The sequence below is a fragment of the Plectropomus leopardus genome, chromosome 4 (genome assembly GCF_008729295.1).
Source record: "Plectropomus leopardus isolate mb chromosome 4, YSFRI_Pleo_2.0, whole genome shotgun sequence".
Lineage (NCBI taxonomy): Eukaryota > Metazoa > Chordata > Actinopteri > Perciformes > Serranidae > Plectropomus > Plectropomus leopardus.
This window is the reverse complement of record NC_056466.1, coordinates 3,571,123-3,589,159: the sequence shown is the minus strand read 5'-3', so window position 1 is coordinate 3,589,159 and position 18,037 is coordinate 3,571,123. Positions and strand designations below refer to the sequence as shown.

The following is an 18,037-nucleotide window of genomic DNA, read 5'->3' as shown; positions in this document are numbered from 1 at the left end:
ATGTCAAAAATTTAGAAAAAGAAATAATAAAATGAAGACCTGGGGGTTTACTTATGTTTTTACTTTGGCTTATGGAGTCCTACAACTTTAAATGGCTGTATTTTGTGTTTATTTATTTATTTATTTATATATTATATAATTTTTTTTTTTTTGGGGGGGGGGGGGGGGTGTTTTACCTTAATCTGTTATAATGTATGGTTTAGTTTTGTGAAGCACTTTGTAACTTTAGTTTAGAAAAGCACTATACAAATAAAGTTTATTATCATTTTATTTATTTATTTATTTTTTATTTTGCAGCCAATTTTTGAGGAAAATATAACTAAGGGACTGTTTGTTATGAAGGGGAGGTGATGCAAAAGGGGGAGAAATGTCAAATAATTTTTTAAGCACTGGGGAGATACCTTAAAATAGTTGTATTTTGTATTATTTTATCAGTCTTTAAAGAGAATACAGCTAAGGGACTGTTTGTTATGTAGCAGAGGGTAGAGGGTGCTGCAAATACTTCATTAATCACTGGGGAGGTATTTATGTTTGTCATTTTGGTTTAGGGTAGGGTCATACAACTTTAAGTTGTTGTATTTTGTATTCACTGCAATATTGCAAAATTGGAAGGCTTGTTTTTGTTTTTGCCAAAGTTACACTATTTATGACAGCTAAAAACTGCAAAACAGAAATTATCTTTGGAGTTTCAATAGAACTGTTAAATCATTATTTAATCGCTATTAATTGATCACGATTAATCATAATTTTGTAATCACATATTTTGAATTCTATTACTCTGCATTTCAAAACAGTTTTGAAGTCCATATTGACAAAGCAAAACAATTCTTACCTGATTGTCTTAAGTAGGAATCAAATGACAGCAAAAAAACCTGTATAGGACTAGCATAAGTGGGCATGTTTGTAAAGGAGAGACTTTTGCGTACCTGCAGAACCCATTTCCTTTTGGTTATCTTGAGGTCAGAGGTCAAGACTATGACCAATGAAATGCCCGTGTGTTTTTTTTTCATCACCAAAATTTAACTTTAAAGCGTTATTCCACCACCTTACGGGGAAGCTAGCATGATACCACTGGACTCTTCAGGTCTTCTAGGTTCATATATCGATATCATCGCAGTATCTTTGAAACTCAGTCTGGTAGAGTCTCTTAAAAACAGGAAAGTTGGCTGGATGATAAATATAATTTGAAAAAAAAAACATATACATTAAGATACGTCTGAAACCGCTGGAGCAATATCATAATGATTTTAAAAAGAGTTACAATCACTGAAAAATTATAAATACTTGTCATAAAAAGTGATTTGTGATGCTGCTGAGAAAAAAGTCCGCTCTCTAGTGGTCACAGTGGGCTTTACTTTGAAATTATTAGTTATTTCATACCCTCATAATGACTTCCAGGTAGTTCTTACTCCCAGTCTACGTACCGCACTACCATACCAGACCCATACATCCATGTACCAGACCTACAAGCTTCACCAGTCTAACGGGTCGCGGCTACGGTTAGAGTTTCGATGTGCTGATCTTCCCAAAAATACCACAAATTGAACAGATCTTCTAAGAAAGCGTGCCTGACAGACTTTTCTTAGGGTCATAACATCCTGTTTCGTGCTCCTCTACTTCCTTATAAGCAGCCAATGACAGCAAAGCTACGAATTCTACGTACCCGCTAGCCGGACCAATGAAACGCCTCTGTGGCTGGTTGCTAAGAGACGCGTTGTGCCCATGTTGCCGAGGGTCGGGGAAAAAGATAGCAATTGGACAGAAAGCTAAAAACAGAATTAAAGCTTATTTAACATCATTAATGAAATAGGAGAGTTTACTTACAGCGCACGGAGGTTGTCTGCCGTCATGGTGAAGCTGAGGGCGAGGTGTCTGCTCGTCGGTAAGGTTTTGTAAGTTTAGTTTATCCTGAACGTTAACGGTACAAGGGCTAACGTTATGCTAACGTTAAACAGTGTGTTATTAAACCTGATAAATATTCGGTCCTCTGTCTAACACTTTGATAAACGATCAACATTGATATATATTTACGTATCGTGAGAGTCGCAACAATTTGCTGGTTGTCCTCTCTGCAGCACAGAGCCTCACATGCTGTGACAAGACTTGGATGATAAACAAATCACTGCCGGAAGTAGATAAGTAGATAAACAAACAAATAACCAAACAAAATAAAGGTGAATTATTAATTTAATTGCAACAACAACGTAAAATTATGTGTTCCACAAATTGCAAGATGCAAAAAGATTTTGAGGGAAAAATGTCAAGGGAAAAGGGCAAACTTTATTTTCGTTTACCATACATACAGGTATATATCATTATGTTACATAATAATTATTTTTTTAGCCCTTGTTACAGGTCATTTGCTTGTTTTACTTCTTCTTTGTCTGCTTTTTTAAATTTTTGAAATAATTTTATAGAAGTTATTTTGTGCTGTAGTTTTTACTGATTTTCTGCCAATTTTGGGGTCATTTCTTCTTTCGTTTCATTCCAAATGGCTCAGGTTTCAAATGGTTAACAACCACTTATTCATTTAGCGAAGACAAATAAGGAATTTAATAATCTGTGTCCATTTATCAATCTCTCTCTCTCTCTCTCTCTCTCTCTCTCTCTCTCTCTCTCTCTCTGTGTGTGTGTGTGTGTGTGTGTGTGTGTGTGTGCGAAGGAGATGCTAGAGGGGGAGCGCCCTTTCCCATATGTTCCACAGTGACAGTACTCTCTTCCAGAAGAACTACAGCATGGTGAGAGCATTAATAGAGGAAATAAAATGTTGCTGGTTAAATCCCAGATGTAATTCTGTCACATGAACTTCAGCAAGGGCATGCAATTCCACGCGTACCACTGTTACACTCCTTGTAATAAAGATATATGTATTCACATCACACAGTCACAACAGTGGAATGAGGTTGTTAAACAACTGGTTGAGGGATTTAGGGATTGGGCTGCTCTCTGAGTCCGGGACTAGCCACAGGCTTATATTTTTACATTCAGGTGGGGTAACTTTTGAAATGAAGAAGCAACTCATGAAGACTGGCTCATTGCCAGCCCAGGATAGACAGCAGCATGCTGGGTACACACTGATCCAAGTGCCATAAAGTGCTGCAATATTTATCTAGTATTCAGTGAGGTGATAGGCACAATCTGCTGCTTTAGTTGGCCCACTTTTAACCAGTCTTTGTTTAGAGTAACTTGAAAACCATACCTGTAGAGTTCTCAGCCGGCTCTACCATATAGAGAATAGGACTCTGACATCAGCAGTATTGATGAGCACAATGCATTGTAGGACTTTGAGACACAGAAGCTATTGTAGAGACAGAGTATCATACCAGATGATGGAGGTAATGCACCAAAACATTACTTTCCAATAAAGCTCAAAGAAGAATATTAAGTACCAATAGTGATTACAGTTGACTGTGGGATGGTGAACCGTTTGCATTTCATTCATATAATGCGAGACAGGTTGATCAGCTTCACCTTCTGTTTTACAAAATAAAATATGGCCAGTATTCCCTCCGATATCACGGTGTACAGATATGAAATGATAAAGTACACTTCAAAGTAAAAGATAAAGTTTTCCTGCTTGAGCTTCACTGGCTTATGGACTTCTTCAGTGATTATTTTTGGGTGGATTTCAATACCAACTTTTAGATGCATACTGCCACTTACTGTACTCGATTTCTGCTTGCATTGTTTCCTATTCTCTATATATACACCCTGCAGTTTAGCAGTAATAAAGTACCTGTGGGGAAAGTTTATTATTGAAGTATTCTACTTTCAGTGAGCTCAGTTTGCCTGAGGTCACAGCATTACTTGACCCATGATACAATTATATATCAGTTGCAAATCATCGAGCCTCGTAAAGGGAACTGATAATCATGATCATATTACTTGAGTAGTTTCTTTAATGGAACTCCTTGCAAGCTTTTCAAGGACCTGCAGAGGTCTCTTAAGTCTACTACAGGAATCACCGAAGTGCAAAACAGCATAATGTACCAATTAATGCTGATGCAGAGAAGACCAATCTGCATTATTTATGCTAATCTGCACGAGGGAGGGAACTGTGTCATTAACCTGACTCTGTGATATATGGGGTCATGGCTGCTCACTGATTCCTTCTGTCAATTTTTCAGGGGCTAGTACAGCCTTAATGCACTGCACATGCAAGTGAATGCAGGTGCAGTGTATGCATTTATTTTTGAACATAAATAAACGCACTAGCGCAGCTCGCACACATTCATTTGTGAGTTCACGATTAAGCTGTGTAGCTGGTTAGGGTACAGAACCGGTTAGTGGGTAAATACTGGACAATCGCCAAGTGTGTGTGTTTGTGTGTGTTTGTTCAGCGTTTGCTGTGTCAGCAGTATTGGGGGTTCTGAGGTGACAGGAATGTCGATAATTAATACAGCAGGATTCTGGAAAGACACCAGAACAGGTACTTAACAAGAGCACACGCTGTACAACAGTGTTGAGTTTCTCCATACTGCATCGGCTTTTACCTACTTGTTTGTGATGCTGTGTGTGTCCGTTCATGTTGGACTCACAGAGCATGAACAAAGTAGAAAGGCACTGCAATAATGCTGCATTTTTAATTTGTTCCAGCCTATGATTCTACTGCATAACATGAAAATATAAAGAAATTGAAAAGCATACAGAACACACAGATGAAAATATGTAAAAAAAACCTACTAAGATAAGAAGGGATGACACATTGAAATAAGAGGAGAAACATGCAGGTCACAATGTGCACCTGTAGATCAAAGCCTCGTCCACCAGACACTACTTGATTAGCTGGATGCGCTGAAACAAATGCTCATGGGAAATTGCTGGTCACGCTCTCTACTGTTGCTATGCAACAGTTGGAATACCTATTTGAAGCCTGCCGCTTACTTGATATTAGCTGAAATATTTTTGACTTGTTGCTCATTTGGCGCCAAGTGCTTCATATAAGACAAACTCCACCTCCCAAAACTCTGAAGCTGTTCACTATACATTTTTGATTAGTTATAATGTATATTAAATGTTGTTATTTAGATCAGTTTCCATAATGGTAGTGGTAGAAGCAATGGAAAAAGTAACAAAGTGAATATCTTCGAGATTGCAGCCTTCTAAACCTTTGACAACCTTTAGAAAAGTCTTGACATCAACTGTTTAGATTCGCATTTGACGTGGATATTCAGTCTTTTGGCCACTTTTGTGAGTGATGTTTCCACAGCATTTGCTGTGGATCTTGATGGTTCCAAATGGATGAATCTTATTCCTTTTTCATGATTCCTAACCTTTCCTTATGCACCACAACTCCAGAGTCCAGAATTTCAATATATGCACAAGAAATATCAAAAACTAATGGGACAGATTGACATGAAATTCACTGTGCTCCTTAATGTTCCCAAGACGGTGAACCCTTTCTGTTTTTAACACTCCATGAGCTTTCATGTGGTGTCATTCACAGGCTTGTATGTTAAGATATTCCATAGTTTGCCATCACATTTTTTTATTTGTATTCCATCATGCCCATTTGCAGCACAAAGTGTCGGGCGTCAGTTTGTTCACGTCTCCTGTTTCCACTGAAAAAGCTTGCGTTCATTAATCGTAATTGAAGTAAAATGTTCAATTAATCATGATATTGATTTAAGGTATGTGGTTTGGATCTTTGCTGGGAGGACATTTTAGTAACTGGACCTCTGTGAATTTTAGTTGAAAAGGTCTGCCAGTTGGTGATGCCTGTTCTACAGTGTATTTGTCATGTTCAATGTCTGACAGAAAATGAATATTTAAACCAAAATGTACCTCATGATATCACCATATCTCACTTAGGAGTAAATGGGAACCTTTAAGCTTGACAGAAATAGTGATTTGATGTATACTGTGATATATATCGATATCGACTGATATGAAAACAATTATCGTGATAAGACTTTTTTCCATATCGCCCAGCCCTAGTGTGAACACAGCATATGTTTCACTTTAACTTTATCAGTTTGTGATCCATAACAAGGTTTATCTAACATGAGCAAATCATCATAAACTGCTTGATACTGTTTGGATACTATGATGTTGGTGAGCAGGTATGCTTAATCCATTTGAAGGCACAATATCATTTATCAATGATTAAAAAAAAAAATCTGAATATTCAACTTTGATTAACAAAGACAAGCTTTTACGGGTTTAATAAATGCTCGAAGATGAACTCTAAGCAGTATTAAATGTATCATGCTGGATTTTGTCTTTAAGATTTCACTGCAGATGGAAACAGGGAACATTGTGTCCTTTCCATTGTGTTTAATGTGAAAAAGAAACCAGCTCTGTGGAGAGTTATTCCTTGTGCAGACGCCTATGCCAACCCTCATGTTCTTCAACTTTTGATTTTGAAGGGTAGCGGAGGCTGTCGGCCATTCTGCTCACGTCCTCCTTTGAAAATGTCAGACGGCCCGTTAGCAATATTCCGAGCTTATTTGTTACTAATAGGCCCTCATTGACATTCCAGCGAGAGGCTTCCTATGCATCACACCAGCTCATTAGACCGCTCCGGAGTGGGACTGCCGCATCGTCTGTGGGTGTGTGTACTGTTGGATCCTTGTTATGAACTGTTTCTGTGTATGAATCAGATAAATGTTGGTCTGAGGTGTGTGTGTGTGTGTGTGTTTTACAGAGGCAGTGAGTGTGAAAAGATTGTGTGTGTGTGTGTGTGTGCGTGCTTTAGTCTAGGGCATTTGACACGCTCAGTTAAGTGTGAGCTCAGGAGATCAGATCAATTTAGACTTTGGTGCTGATGTGAAGAAACCTCGGCTTGTTTCTTCAAGGTCACCACTGATCTCATACCGGCAGATACACTGTGGCGAAAGGCAGCCTGCAACCATCCAGTCCACTTAGGACGTCATTAGATCTCCAGGCTTGTGAAGAATGTGCATCTGAGACGAGACCAGATTTATCATATCCTCCGTACCCTCGACTTTTATACCTACCTCCTCTATTTCCCCTGTATTCATGTAAAAAATCTCAACTCCTTATGTCTACAACCTCTGCAGTAAAAATCAAACAGCTACACTTTTTTTTAAATGACCATTGGACGGACCCCAAAACCCATCTGCTACCTCAACTACACACGTAGGGAGAAACAGCAATTCTGGTCATTTTAGGAACAAATCCTTCTCGTATTTTTACTTCTCATTGCCCACGTCTCATTGCCCTTTTTAAACAGACGGGACTGTGGCAAAAATGAGATTGCACAAAGACATTTGCCTCATAATTCATTCACAACTTAATTTACATGCTACCAATAATAACCAATCAATCAAGTTATAGAAAACACTGCAGTGTTTGGTCAGAATCATAACTTTGTTGATGTATTTGTTGATGACACAAATTTAAATCCAAAGTTTGCCTTTTTTATTTTATTTTTTTAGTGTAGAACAGTTATTGCACAGCTGCCTCAGTGTGGATGATATTCGTCATTTGAGAATAAGAGTCTTAAAGTGGTCATAACCAATATTTTTTTTACCAACAATGGGCCACATAACTACAAATCCAAAGAGAATTATCACCCAAATCAGCAGATCCCCTCAACTCCTCTGTTTTATCAGTCACAATTACAGAAGAGATCCACAGCCAAACTGTCAGCTTGTGGCAACTGTTAACCCTGTATAAATGTAAACTTCTGCTCATAGATTTTTATTAACAATTCAGACTCTAACTATGTCTTAATTGTTGCAACTGCTGGGCCCAAAGGGGGCTTGTTTCATTCTTATGAATATACTTTATTTAACATCAGCACGGTGAAGCTGCTTTCAAGGAAAGCCAAGCCGCTAATTAGTGATGCTCATGTTTAGACATGAACAATAAATCACATCAGACAGTTTGCTGGGCTGCTGTGGATGGTGTCGACTCTTGTGACAAGCAGATGTCTCTTCTTTCTCTTCTCTTCTCTTCTCTTCTCTTCTCTTCTTCTCTCTCTTCTCTTCTCTTATCAGCAGCAGCTACAGTATGATTTGACTAACTGCAGATGTGAAGAAAAATGCAATCATTACAGTAAAGCTCTTCGTACAAAAACAAAAAAAAATAGCAAATGAGGTGCAGGTGTATTTTTTTGGTACTCCTCTGTTTCTATCTCTGTCTTAGTCATAATAGTAGGGCTGTATCACATGTTGTATACATTATTTATTTATTTATTTTGTTAAGAGAATGCCAAATATGTATGTTTTTGTTATTAAGTCCTGTTTTTTTTAACCTATTAATTATTATATTATATATACCTATTACCTCTTATATTATTATATTATTTAACTCCGATATGAATGTGTTGTGATATTAACAGCAGTTATTGTTTGATGTATACCAGCAAGTTGTGCCGAAAAGAATTTTTAAAAAAAGCAAATGGCAGATGTTGTTGTTTACTATAAATAATAAACTGCAGGCTTCATGAGTGTCTTTCAGCTTTACATTACATAAACAGCATCATAATTAACATCTTGGTCGTGTTTGTTTGGCAGACTACTGGAGTGGAGCTGCTGATGAAATGTGTCAACATCCCAGAGACCAATGACAGTGTGGTGAGTCCAACCATTGTCTCTTCTTCGCCCTTTATCCCCCACCTCGGTCTATGGGGGGGGTTCTTTACAGAAGTAGCAGGGCTGCTTTATGGGCTGATTTATTAACAAAAGTCGCAAGATAACAGGAGGTGGGTGGTGAGAATTGGAACCCATCACTCAGTGTGGAACAAGTTTTCTCAGATATTGAATATTATTAGGTTCTGTATTCAGCGAGCAATGGGGTAGCATTATAAAAAAGAACATTAACGCCCTTGCCAATGAAAGGAGGAAGTTTAAAACCATGTAGTTTGACTAAATCTTCATGTATAACACCTCCTCCCTTCCCCTCTTTTCTCGCCTTTCCTCCCAGGAGCTCTACATCATAGACTCTGCGGGAAAGCAAACATTAGTGGAAGCCTGCGAGAAAATGGTGAGACTGCTTCTCTTGATTTTTTTTCCATTTGTGTGACAGAAGTGACATCCTTACATAAAGTACAAACACAGGGGAGCTACTGAAGTATATTTATTTTATCACAGAAGTAGAAATAAGTAAGCTGATGTGATACTGCTTCGTCACTTTCATTGTCTGTCGTCCTCTCCTCATAACCAATACAAACATTCCCACCCAATAACCACCCATCATCATTTCGTCTCCCACAGTGGGGTGAGCCGTCGTTGCTTTGCCTGGTTTTTGACCTGACCAGTAAGCAGTCTTTTGACAACTGCAGCCACTGGATGGAGCGGGTTCGTGCTCACTGCCAAGGTCTCCACATTCCAGGTAACAACCCCTAAAAGGTCAAAGAATTTATGGAACGCTGGCAGACTGTCAGAAATTGTTAAAGTGAGAGCTATTTTGTAATTTCCGTTGCGGTACTGGACTTTTAGGCCAAAACAAATATTAATGTTTAAAAGGGACAATGGACCTCTCTATCAAAAGTTGCAACCTTTGTGGCATTGTGTTCTGTGATCAAACTGCACATTTGAGAGTGACCTTTTATTGTGTCCATCCCACACACACCTGTGTAAAAAAAATTATTCTTATAGAACGGGTTGTGTGATATCCTACGAAAATCCCTGAGCTGCTACAAAGTCCCATCCTAAGGCCCCCTTTGCATATTTACCAAACAACAACTTGGTATGCAGCTCCAGTGTGTGATTTTATATAGCATGCCAGCATTGCAGAAGCAAAAGAAGCGTGACGTGTGTGACGTGTAACACCTCCAGTGTGACATACACACGCTTTATAAACAACAACAGTGGCGTAATGTAGCATAATGTGTCATTTACCAAATTCGTGTTTATTTCGGTGTGTGTGTGTCTCAGGTGTCCTGGTGGGCAACAAGTCAGACCTTTCTGCTAGAAGGGAGGTCCCGACATCCTTGGCCCAGGAATGGGCCCAAAGCCAGGGGTTGGAGTACCACGAGACATCAGCTGTGAGTATATTTCAATAATTTCATTAATTACAATTTATTTGTTTGAGTTTTTGGAAAACATCACTCAACACCGTGTGCTTTGCCTCTTACAGAAGGAGATGGAGAACTGCGATATGCCGCTCCTCAGTTTAGCCCGGGCCTTCCACTCTCTCTACCAAGAATGTCGTGAGACCATCCAGAACCTGAGTCCAGGCTAGATCCCTCAAAAGGCACACACACCTTGAATATTCACTTAAAGGAGAGTAGAAACATAAAATTTTATATTGATAATACATAAGATGATTCAAAGAAACCCTGTAATATTCTGTGACACCGCCAAGGACCAGCTTGTTCAGGGCGATATTTTGATGTGACTATGAATAAAGTTGTTTTTCTATGATAATCAGCAGTTAGCGGTATTGACTCTTATCTCTCTCTATACGTTTAGATAGTGAGGTATACTTTCAAAGTGACGATTGGGTCATTACCAAAGCTACAGCTCCAGTTCATTGTGGAGGAAAGAGAGTCTGCCTCTTCTCAGATGGCTGCTCCTGATTTTAGTTGGGAGCTCACCCTTATTTATTGCCTCCCCCCTCCTTTTATGTTTTCCTGTAATCTCAATGTGACTTTGTTCCTGGTCTCATCTTCTCTGGTCTGCCATCTTTCCTCATTTCTCTCCATCTCTCCTCTCCGCCTCACTTTCTCTTCCTTTATCAGTTTTTCCCTATTTTGTTGCTTTGCTTAAAAACTCGTCCTTCCTGCTTGTCGTCTCTTCTCTTTCCAATCCCATCGTCTTCCCCTTCTCCTTCTCTCTGTTTAACTCTCCCTCTCTCTTGTTGTGTTAACTCCCCAGCTGCAGCCCTCTCACATCATTTCAGTCGTGTCCCCGGTGCGGCGCTAACAACCAGTAATCACTGTTCTAATTAGCAGTCTCCCATTCAAACCAGGTCAAAGCCGCGTCCTTGTTCTCTCGCTGCCTCTCAGACCAGCTGCCACCATTCAAATGAGGGCGCACCGGTTCAAGCCAGACACAATGGTTTTTATCTCATTATGCGCTACATTGAGAGTGACTGCAGCATGTAATAATCATGAGACAGTCTCTGTCCTCTTTTAGGAATCGCAGTCACTGAATTTGATTTTTGATGGGTTTTTCTTTCTGGCTGTCCTTTGACATTTGTGAAGGAATGTAAGATGTCGTTGAAACCAAACACAAACATATATGGTCACTAGATAATAATGCATAAAGTGAATTAAAAAGCAACTTCTTTCCTGTAAAATGATTTGTTATGAGGTTCCTCACATATTCTGTATTTAACTGCTTGTAATTGTTGTTGCAGCATGTTTTCGTACTTCTTGAGTGGGTGATAATAATTACAGCAATTAGGATCTATCTCCTCTTTCTTTCTGTCCTCATTGTTTTTGTGTCTAAAATGTGTGTGTGCGTGCATGCATGCGTGCTTGTGTGTATGTTTGGTATGTCTGCTTGTTTTCTTTGTTTTTATGCCTCCGCACTGGAGCCAGTATGTTTTTCAGGTTGTCTCTCTGTAGGGTCCCATTCTCCTGGATATGATATCTTAAGAACACCTCGAGAGGATTTTCTTAGAATTTGGTACAAACATAGACTTGAACTTAAAAATAAATGTATTAGAATTTGGTGATCACAGGTCAAAGGTAAAGGTTGATGTGGCCTCACCTGTCTCATTTTTGTAAAGGTAATATCTCAATAGCACCTTAAGGGAATGTTTTTTTTTTTGGCACAAATGATCATTTGGACTGATTAGATTTTGGTTGCTAAAGGTCAAGGTCATTGTGACCTCATCTGTCTCATTCTTTTGAGGGTAATATCTCAGGAAAATTTAGAGGGACTTTGATCAACTTTGGCACAAATATCAACTTTGAGTCAAGCATGAACTGATTAGAATTCAGTGGCCAGAGGTTAAGCTGACTTTTTCTGTCTCGTTCTTGTGAACGTGATATCTCAAGAACATCTTGAAGATAAGAAGATAAGAACTTTTTTTTTTTTTTTAAGTTGGTACAAACCGAGAAAGACGTAAAGACCAAGAAGACACCTCATCTGTCTCATATTTGTAAGCGCGATATCTCAAGAAGGCCTTCGGGGAATTCCTTTAAATTTGGCACAAACATTCACTCAGAAACGAATTTATTAGATTTTGGTGATCGAAGGTCAAAGCTCATAAAACATGTTTTGTTGTGCTGATTGTGTTGATCTGCTGTGCTGCCGAGTAGACGAATGTTAAGCATCAGTGTTATTAAAGACATGAATATAATCTGCAAGTGCAATTTGTCGGTGTGTAGTGGCATATAACCATTAGACGGCAATTCGAGTTTTCTTGGGGCACAAAATCAAAATAATTGCAGTACTGTCTGTCACAATAGCATGGAGATTACACATCTTTTACCTTTATTAGTACCCACCAATGTGTATTTTAAGTGTGTAATATGCGTGGCTTTGCCAACTGCTGTACTCTCCTGGAGCTTTGACGTTAAAGAAAGCCATTTTTGTACACACACTCATAAAGGAAGCTCCTGAGCATCCTGGAAAATCACTCTAAGCACTTCAGCAGTATCCTACAGCCTGTCTTCTATTCATTTTAAATGGATGCTATCATGTCTTGGGATTATCACTTAATAACATCTCAGGATAGAGCGTGGGCTGTTGCTTATTGCTTTGGGAGAGACTTCATTTCCACAGATATTGAAACGGTCGGTCAGCAATCAAAGAAATGTCGAGAGAAGCCTGTCTTGGTGGCTTTACACACTTCCAGTGTCATATAGCTGTCATTAAACAAAGTGATTTCACTCTGAATTGGCATTCAAAGCAAGTTTGCTCCCTTGGCGCAGACCTGTAACACAGCAGGAACAACTGCTGTTCAGCTTTTAGCCACAAGAGAGGGCAAAAGTGGTCACTGCCACTCCCTATCAAAGCTGAGAGGTCTGCACTAGAGGTCAACTTTGTGATGTTTCTGACAGTGGGATGGTTAGGATGGTCTGGTGGTCAGTAGTACTAATTCAGATGTCTGTCAGGATCACTGATGCAGACCACAGCCTCCTCTTTCCCCACAGTTTGGTTGAAACCATATTGGAGATGGTTTTGTGTTACATCTGATTATGTAGAACTAAAGATGATATCTTATGATATAATTAATGCAAGGTGTTTTTGCAGTATTCAACAGACCACTAATGAATATTTTAAACCTGTTCATGCCTTACATATTAATACTTACATGTGCCATTACGTTGGTGCTTTTATCTCAAGTATACCATAAGTGCATTTTATCATTCATGGCCCCGGTGGGTACAGGGCGTCCATACTGCTGCCGTGCTCTTTTCGAGGGATTTAAATAGGGAATGTCAAAAAGGTGGCACATTCTTGTACATGTAATATCCATATGAAGATACTTGATTTAAAAGAGCACTCAGCATGGTTTAAAAATCCCCAAATCTGGATTTTTAAACAACAATTTCAAACTTAATATTTTCATCATATTGATCTGCACCAAATCAGGGACACCAACAGAAAATACAGAACACAGACAGATGACTTCTCACTGAAACAGGGAAAACTCACAGACTAAATACACCCGGAAAGGAGCGTGTAAACGAGGAACAGGTGAAGCCAATCAAGGACAGGGCAGAAAATCACCAAAGTGGGAAAACACACAAAGGCAGGAAGTAAAACCAGACATGACACATGAGGATGAATCTGAAAAATAAACAGGAAACAGACTGGAGGAATAACATGAAATGAGGGTAAAGAAACATAAAAAGAAAACCGAACTCCGAAAACAAAGTCCTAAAGATGACTGACTACAAGTGAAAAAAACAACAGGATCATGACATGTGCAGTGCATTTTGGGAATGTTGCACCTAACATCTGTGAGTCAGGCCAGCACCCACTGCAGAGCCTTAAAACTTACATGATCATTTATGTGGCACTGACAGGTCAGATCTCATGAGTGTAGAAATTCAGGCAATTGTCATAAACTGGTTCGATACATTTAGAAAATGTTTTAAGTAAATGTTACGGCTTTGTTTTGCTCCCATTTCCCCTAAAAGATCTATGACTTTTTTCATGCACTCAATAGATATACTTCTCATAAACTGTGGTTATTTCTGGCAGTTTATGCAGATATTCTTTAGTTGTACAAACCAGTTGTTGCATCAGCTGGTCAGGTGGCTGCTCTTAGACCATCGGGCAGAAGTAGACTCTGTATGTGGAGGTCCTGAATTGGTGTGGCTACATGTAATCTGCTGTTGTGAGGCCAGATGATTGTACTGTCAAATTCATGGAAACAACACTGGAGCACTGTTTACTCACATCAGCGCATTGGTCATAATTTCAGCCTTTCAAAATACATGGAATATGTACAAATCTAGATGTATTATGTTTCATAGGAAAACATACAGTTTGTAAGAACAGCCAGGTAAAAATCATGCTGTTTAATCAGCATCTTGATATGCTTCACCTGTCTGGTAGGTGAATAATCTCAGAAAACGAGAAGTGCTCGCTAACACATATTCTGACAAGTTTACGACCAAAATTTGAGAGAAAGATATCTTTTGAGTGCATAAAAAGTCTTAGATCTTTAAACCTGTGCAAAATGGGAGCAAAAACAAAAGTGTTGCATTTCAATTGCTTCATCTCTTTTACATTATATGAACTTGTACATTGTGTTTGGTGGTCAGTCAGTGAATATCGACATCTGTGCATCTCTAAATCTCATGTCCGTGCAAGGTCTGTTTCGGGACTTTTAGTCCAGCTTTATTTCACTGCAGTGCTCCTCACCCAAACAAACACAGAGTTTTGTATTCATGACACGGCCTGAGCACAGGGCAAAGAGTTCCAGCTCATATCTTACACCTACACTCGCTCTTTTTTTCTTCCTCACACACTTTTCCTGCAGATCAGCTCTTTAGCTGTCTGGTGACTTTCTCTCTTTTTTCGTCTTCTTCTTTTTCTGCATGCCTTTTCCCATGTTTCTTTGCAGTTTATATCAGTCATGCCCCATAGCGATGAGACCAAATTATACCATTAAACCGTAATTGTAAATTATGCTAACTCATATTAATGTAGTAATTTGATTGAATTGACCTCAACCTTGGTCTCTCTCCCTCTGTACTCTCTCGCTCTCTGTAAAAGTGTGTGTGTGTGTGTGTGTGTGTGTGTGTGTGTGTGTGTGTGTGTGTGTGTGTCTAAGCATGGCTTGTTCCATAGCCCCTAACTGTCCATGACCTAAAAAGCTTGCTAATTGCAGGTGAGGGAGGACACAGCAGCTGTTCCCCCAGATCTGCTACCCTCCTGTCTGAACTGCAGCGTGACAAAAATCAGCCACTATGCCTCCAAGCTCACCTGCATAAAAACACAAATGTTTTATTACATGTCGGCCATTTCAGAAACGCGAGGCCCTTTCTTGCAAAAGAATGTCCAGTAGCATCCTAAAAGATAATCTGCATTCATAATTTAAAGGATAATAGGCAGGCAGTTTGTTTCAGAATTGACTTTTTAAAATAACTATAATATTTGTGCTCTATATCTGTTTTGTGCCATAAAGAAATCAAACAGATTTACTGTGAAATTTCACTGACGTTGTAAATTAATAGTACAGGCCGACAGTGGCTGCCAGTACCAGAAGTTGCAGCAATTCAAAAGTGACTTTGCAAATAATATAATGTAAAACATGTGCAAAACAGCAGCTCCCAACAACTTTTTATTTATTTTTTATTTTTACCCCTTAAAGTAATTATTCTACATTTTGGGAAAAATGCTTACTGGCTTTCTGGTGAATGGATAGACCACTCTTATGGTTCTTATTATTACATTTTGTACTTGTAAATGTCTTCCTGTCATACTCCAATTCCAATTTCATTCTTCAATCAATTTTTCAATGTACATATTGTAGTTGCTTCATTTTAAAGACTGCTTTAATTTAATGATGTAAGCAGTATCACGGGGCAACATCACATGCTCAGATTGGCCCCGACAGGCGTTATGTGTTGGTACCAGTGACTAAATGAATCACTTAGCACATTTTTTAAAGGTATAATTGTATTTATGAATTTACATTTAATAATGTAAAAGTCTTTAGATCCCATATGTATTTCAATATACAGTCATACTGATGTTGGAAAAGGGACAGTCTGTCTGCAAATAAGAAAATCAGCTGAATTTACCCTTCACTATATTCATGCTGCCAACAGTCACTGTTGTGTAAGAATCATGTTACATACACTTTGGCGAGGTCGCCGAGTTCAAACACAGAAAATCATCATGTACCTCCACACCAGAGGGGGGCAGTGTGGTGCTGCTCGACTCAGGCTGTTCCACTCCCTTTTCTCTTTCCTCCCTCCCTTCTCTTCCCTCGCTCGCCTCTTTTCAGTGATCACAGCAGTACTGCAGAGAGACATGCCAGCCACTTTGATCATCGCACCAGGGGAGGAGAGAGAGAGAGAGACAGTGAGGGAGGGAAGGAGGGATAAAGAAAGAGAGAGAGAAAGAGAAGAGAGCACGTAGAGACGGGGTTTCATGCAGCAGGACATCGAGGCTGATGTTGAATTTGACATTTATTCTGCAGCTGATGGAACGTCAGATCAGCCAGCTAATGGAGAGCTAACAGGGAGATAGAGAGTGAATGAACGAATGACAGCAAAAAGGTAGAGAGATCAGGTCGAGTGAACAAGGATGTGAATGAGAGAGTAAATCACTGAAAGTGATGGAATGAACACGGAAGAGTATATGAGTGGGTGAAAGAATAATTTGCAAAAAAGGACAGAATGTTCATTGTATACTTTACCCATGGGTCAAAAACCGTGTGTAACAGTATTAATAAATCATTGTATACTTTACCCATGGGTTAAAAACTGTGTGTAACAGTATGAATAAATCCCACCAACATGTTGCGGTACACACTGTTTGCACCCGGAGGAAGTCCTGCCTTTGCTGCAATGTGCTGCTGCATTTTCTACCAATGTTAACCCAACAGGATCAAGCAAGTGAAATGTGTAGTATGACATAGTAAAGTTGAGCCAGGTAATGCTATAGATACTAGAGATACTATTCATAATGTGTGCATGTAGTGTATAATGACGTTGCATGCAATGGCCAGACAGCTCTCATTCCCAGTGCATCGAATACCGATGCTTTGTCACACTTCACGCCATGTAATATCAAGGCCAAAGGAAGCCTTTGGCGTCTTTATGAGACACATTGGGCTTTTAACTCCAGTTTAAACCCATCTATGTCAAAACTTGATGCCAAGAGCAACTGATGTAATTTAAGGAGTGTTGCTTGGGAGGGAGGTAAGGTGGATGGGTCAAACAAAACAGCACTTCCATTCAGAAGATCACACCTCATGTACTGTGTGAAACCAAAAGTCAAAGCTGTTTAAACTTAACATTACAAAATGTAAGTACGGCCGTCATGCACTGACGAGGGATGTGACATGGCATCAGCATCTGACAACCTGAAGATGAGAAATGAGGGTTTCTATGGCAATATTCCATTAAAACTTGCATAGCAAAGTTTGAAGATACATTATTAAGCTGTCAATGTGCTACATCTCACCAGTTAATAGCCTGCAAAAATGAATGATAGAACTGCACTTTTCCCTCCTTAGCAAAAGGACAAATTTAGGTCAGAATAATGGTGAAGCACACAAATCATTTAATAATGCTTACACCACCTTGGTTGTTTCTGTAGGGAAACGTGGTCTTATCCCTGCTCGTCATATTTTGACGCTTGGGTAAATGCTTCTAACTGAATTTAGATTAAGGCAACAACACTTCTTGGTTGGGGTTAGGAAAAGATCGGGGTTGACTTTAAGTTTCACATGTGAAACAAACACTGGTCTTGTGAGTCAAAGTCCTGTTCTTGTTAGACACATCTACCTAATCTCCTCAAGCGGACTTTCTCGCTCTACTATATCTATGTCCGTTGCTCTGACGGAGTAATAATGATGCAAACTGGTTTACATTGGAGTTGGTTGAAAGCCCAATGCACCCTTTAGCATATCATACATGATCTTAAGGGTGCATTGTGCGTTCGTATCTGAGTCCATGGACAAGACGTGGTTTTTTGATCCCCTG

At 39.2% G+C, this 18,037-nt stretch overlaps 1 protein-coding gene across 1 annotated transcript; it reads left to right on the top strand.

The window, feature by feature from the left end:
- Positions 1 to 2,680: 2,680 nt before the first annotated feature.
- On the top strand, positions 2,681 to 11,265 carry ift27 (intraflagellar transport 27 homolog (Chlamydomonas)). The gene is made up of 6 exons (XM_042485667.1): positions 2,681 to 2,738; positions 8,484 to 8,543; positions 8,893 to 8,952; positions 9,183 to 9,300; positions 9,846 to 9,955; positions 10,048 to 11,265. Exons 1-6 carry the CDS (start codon positions 2,694 to 2,696, stop codon positions 10,150 to 10,152), a joined length of 498 nt encoding a protein of 165 aa, XP_042341601.1. The 5' UTR covers positions 2,681 to 2,693; the 3' UTR covers positions 10,153 to 11,265.
- The last annotated feature ends 6,772 nt before the right edge of the window (positions 11,266 to 18,037 follow it).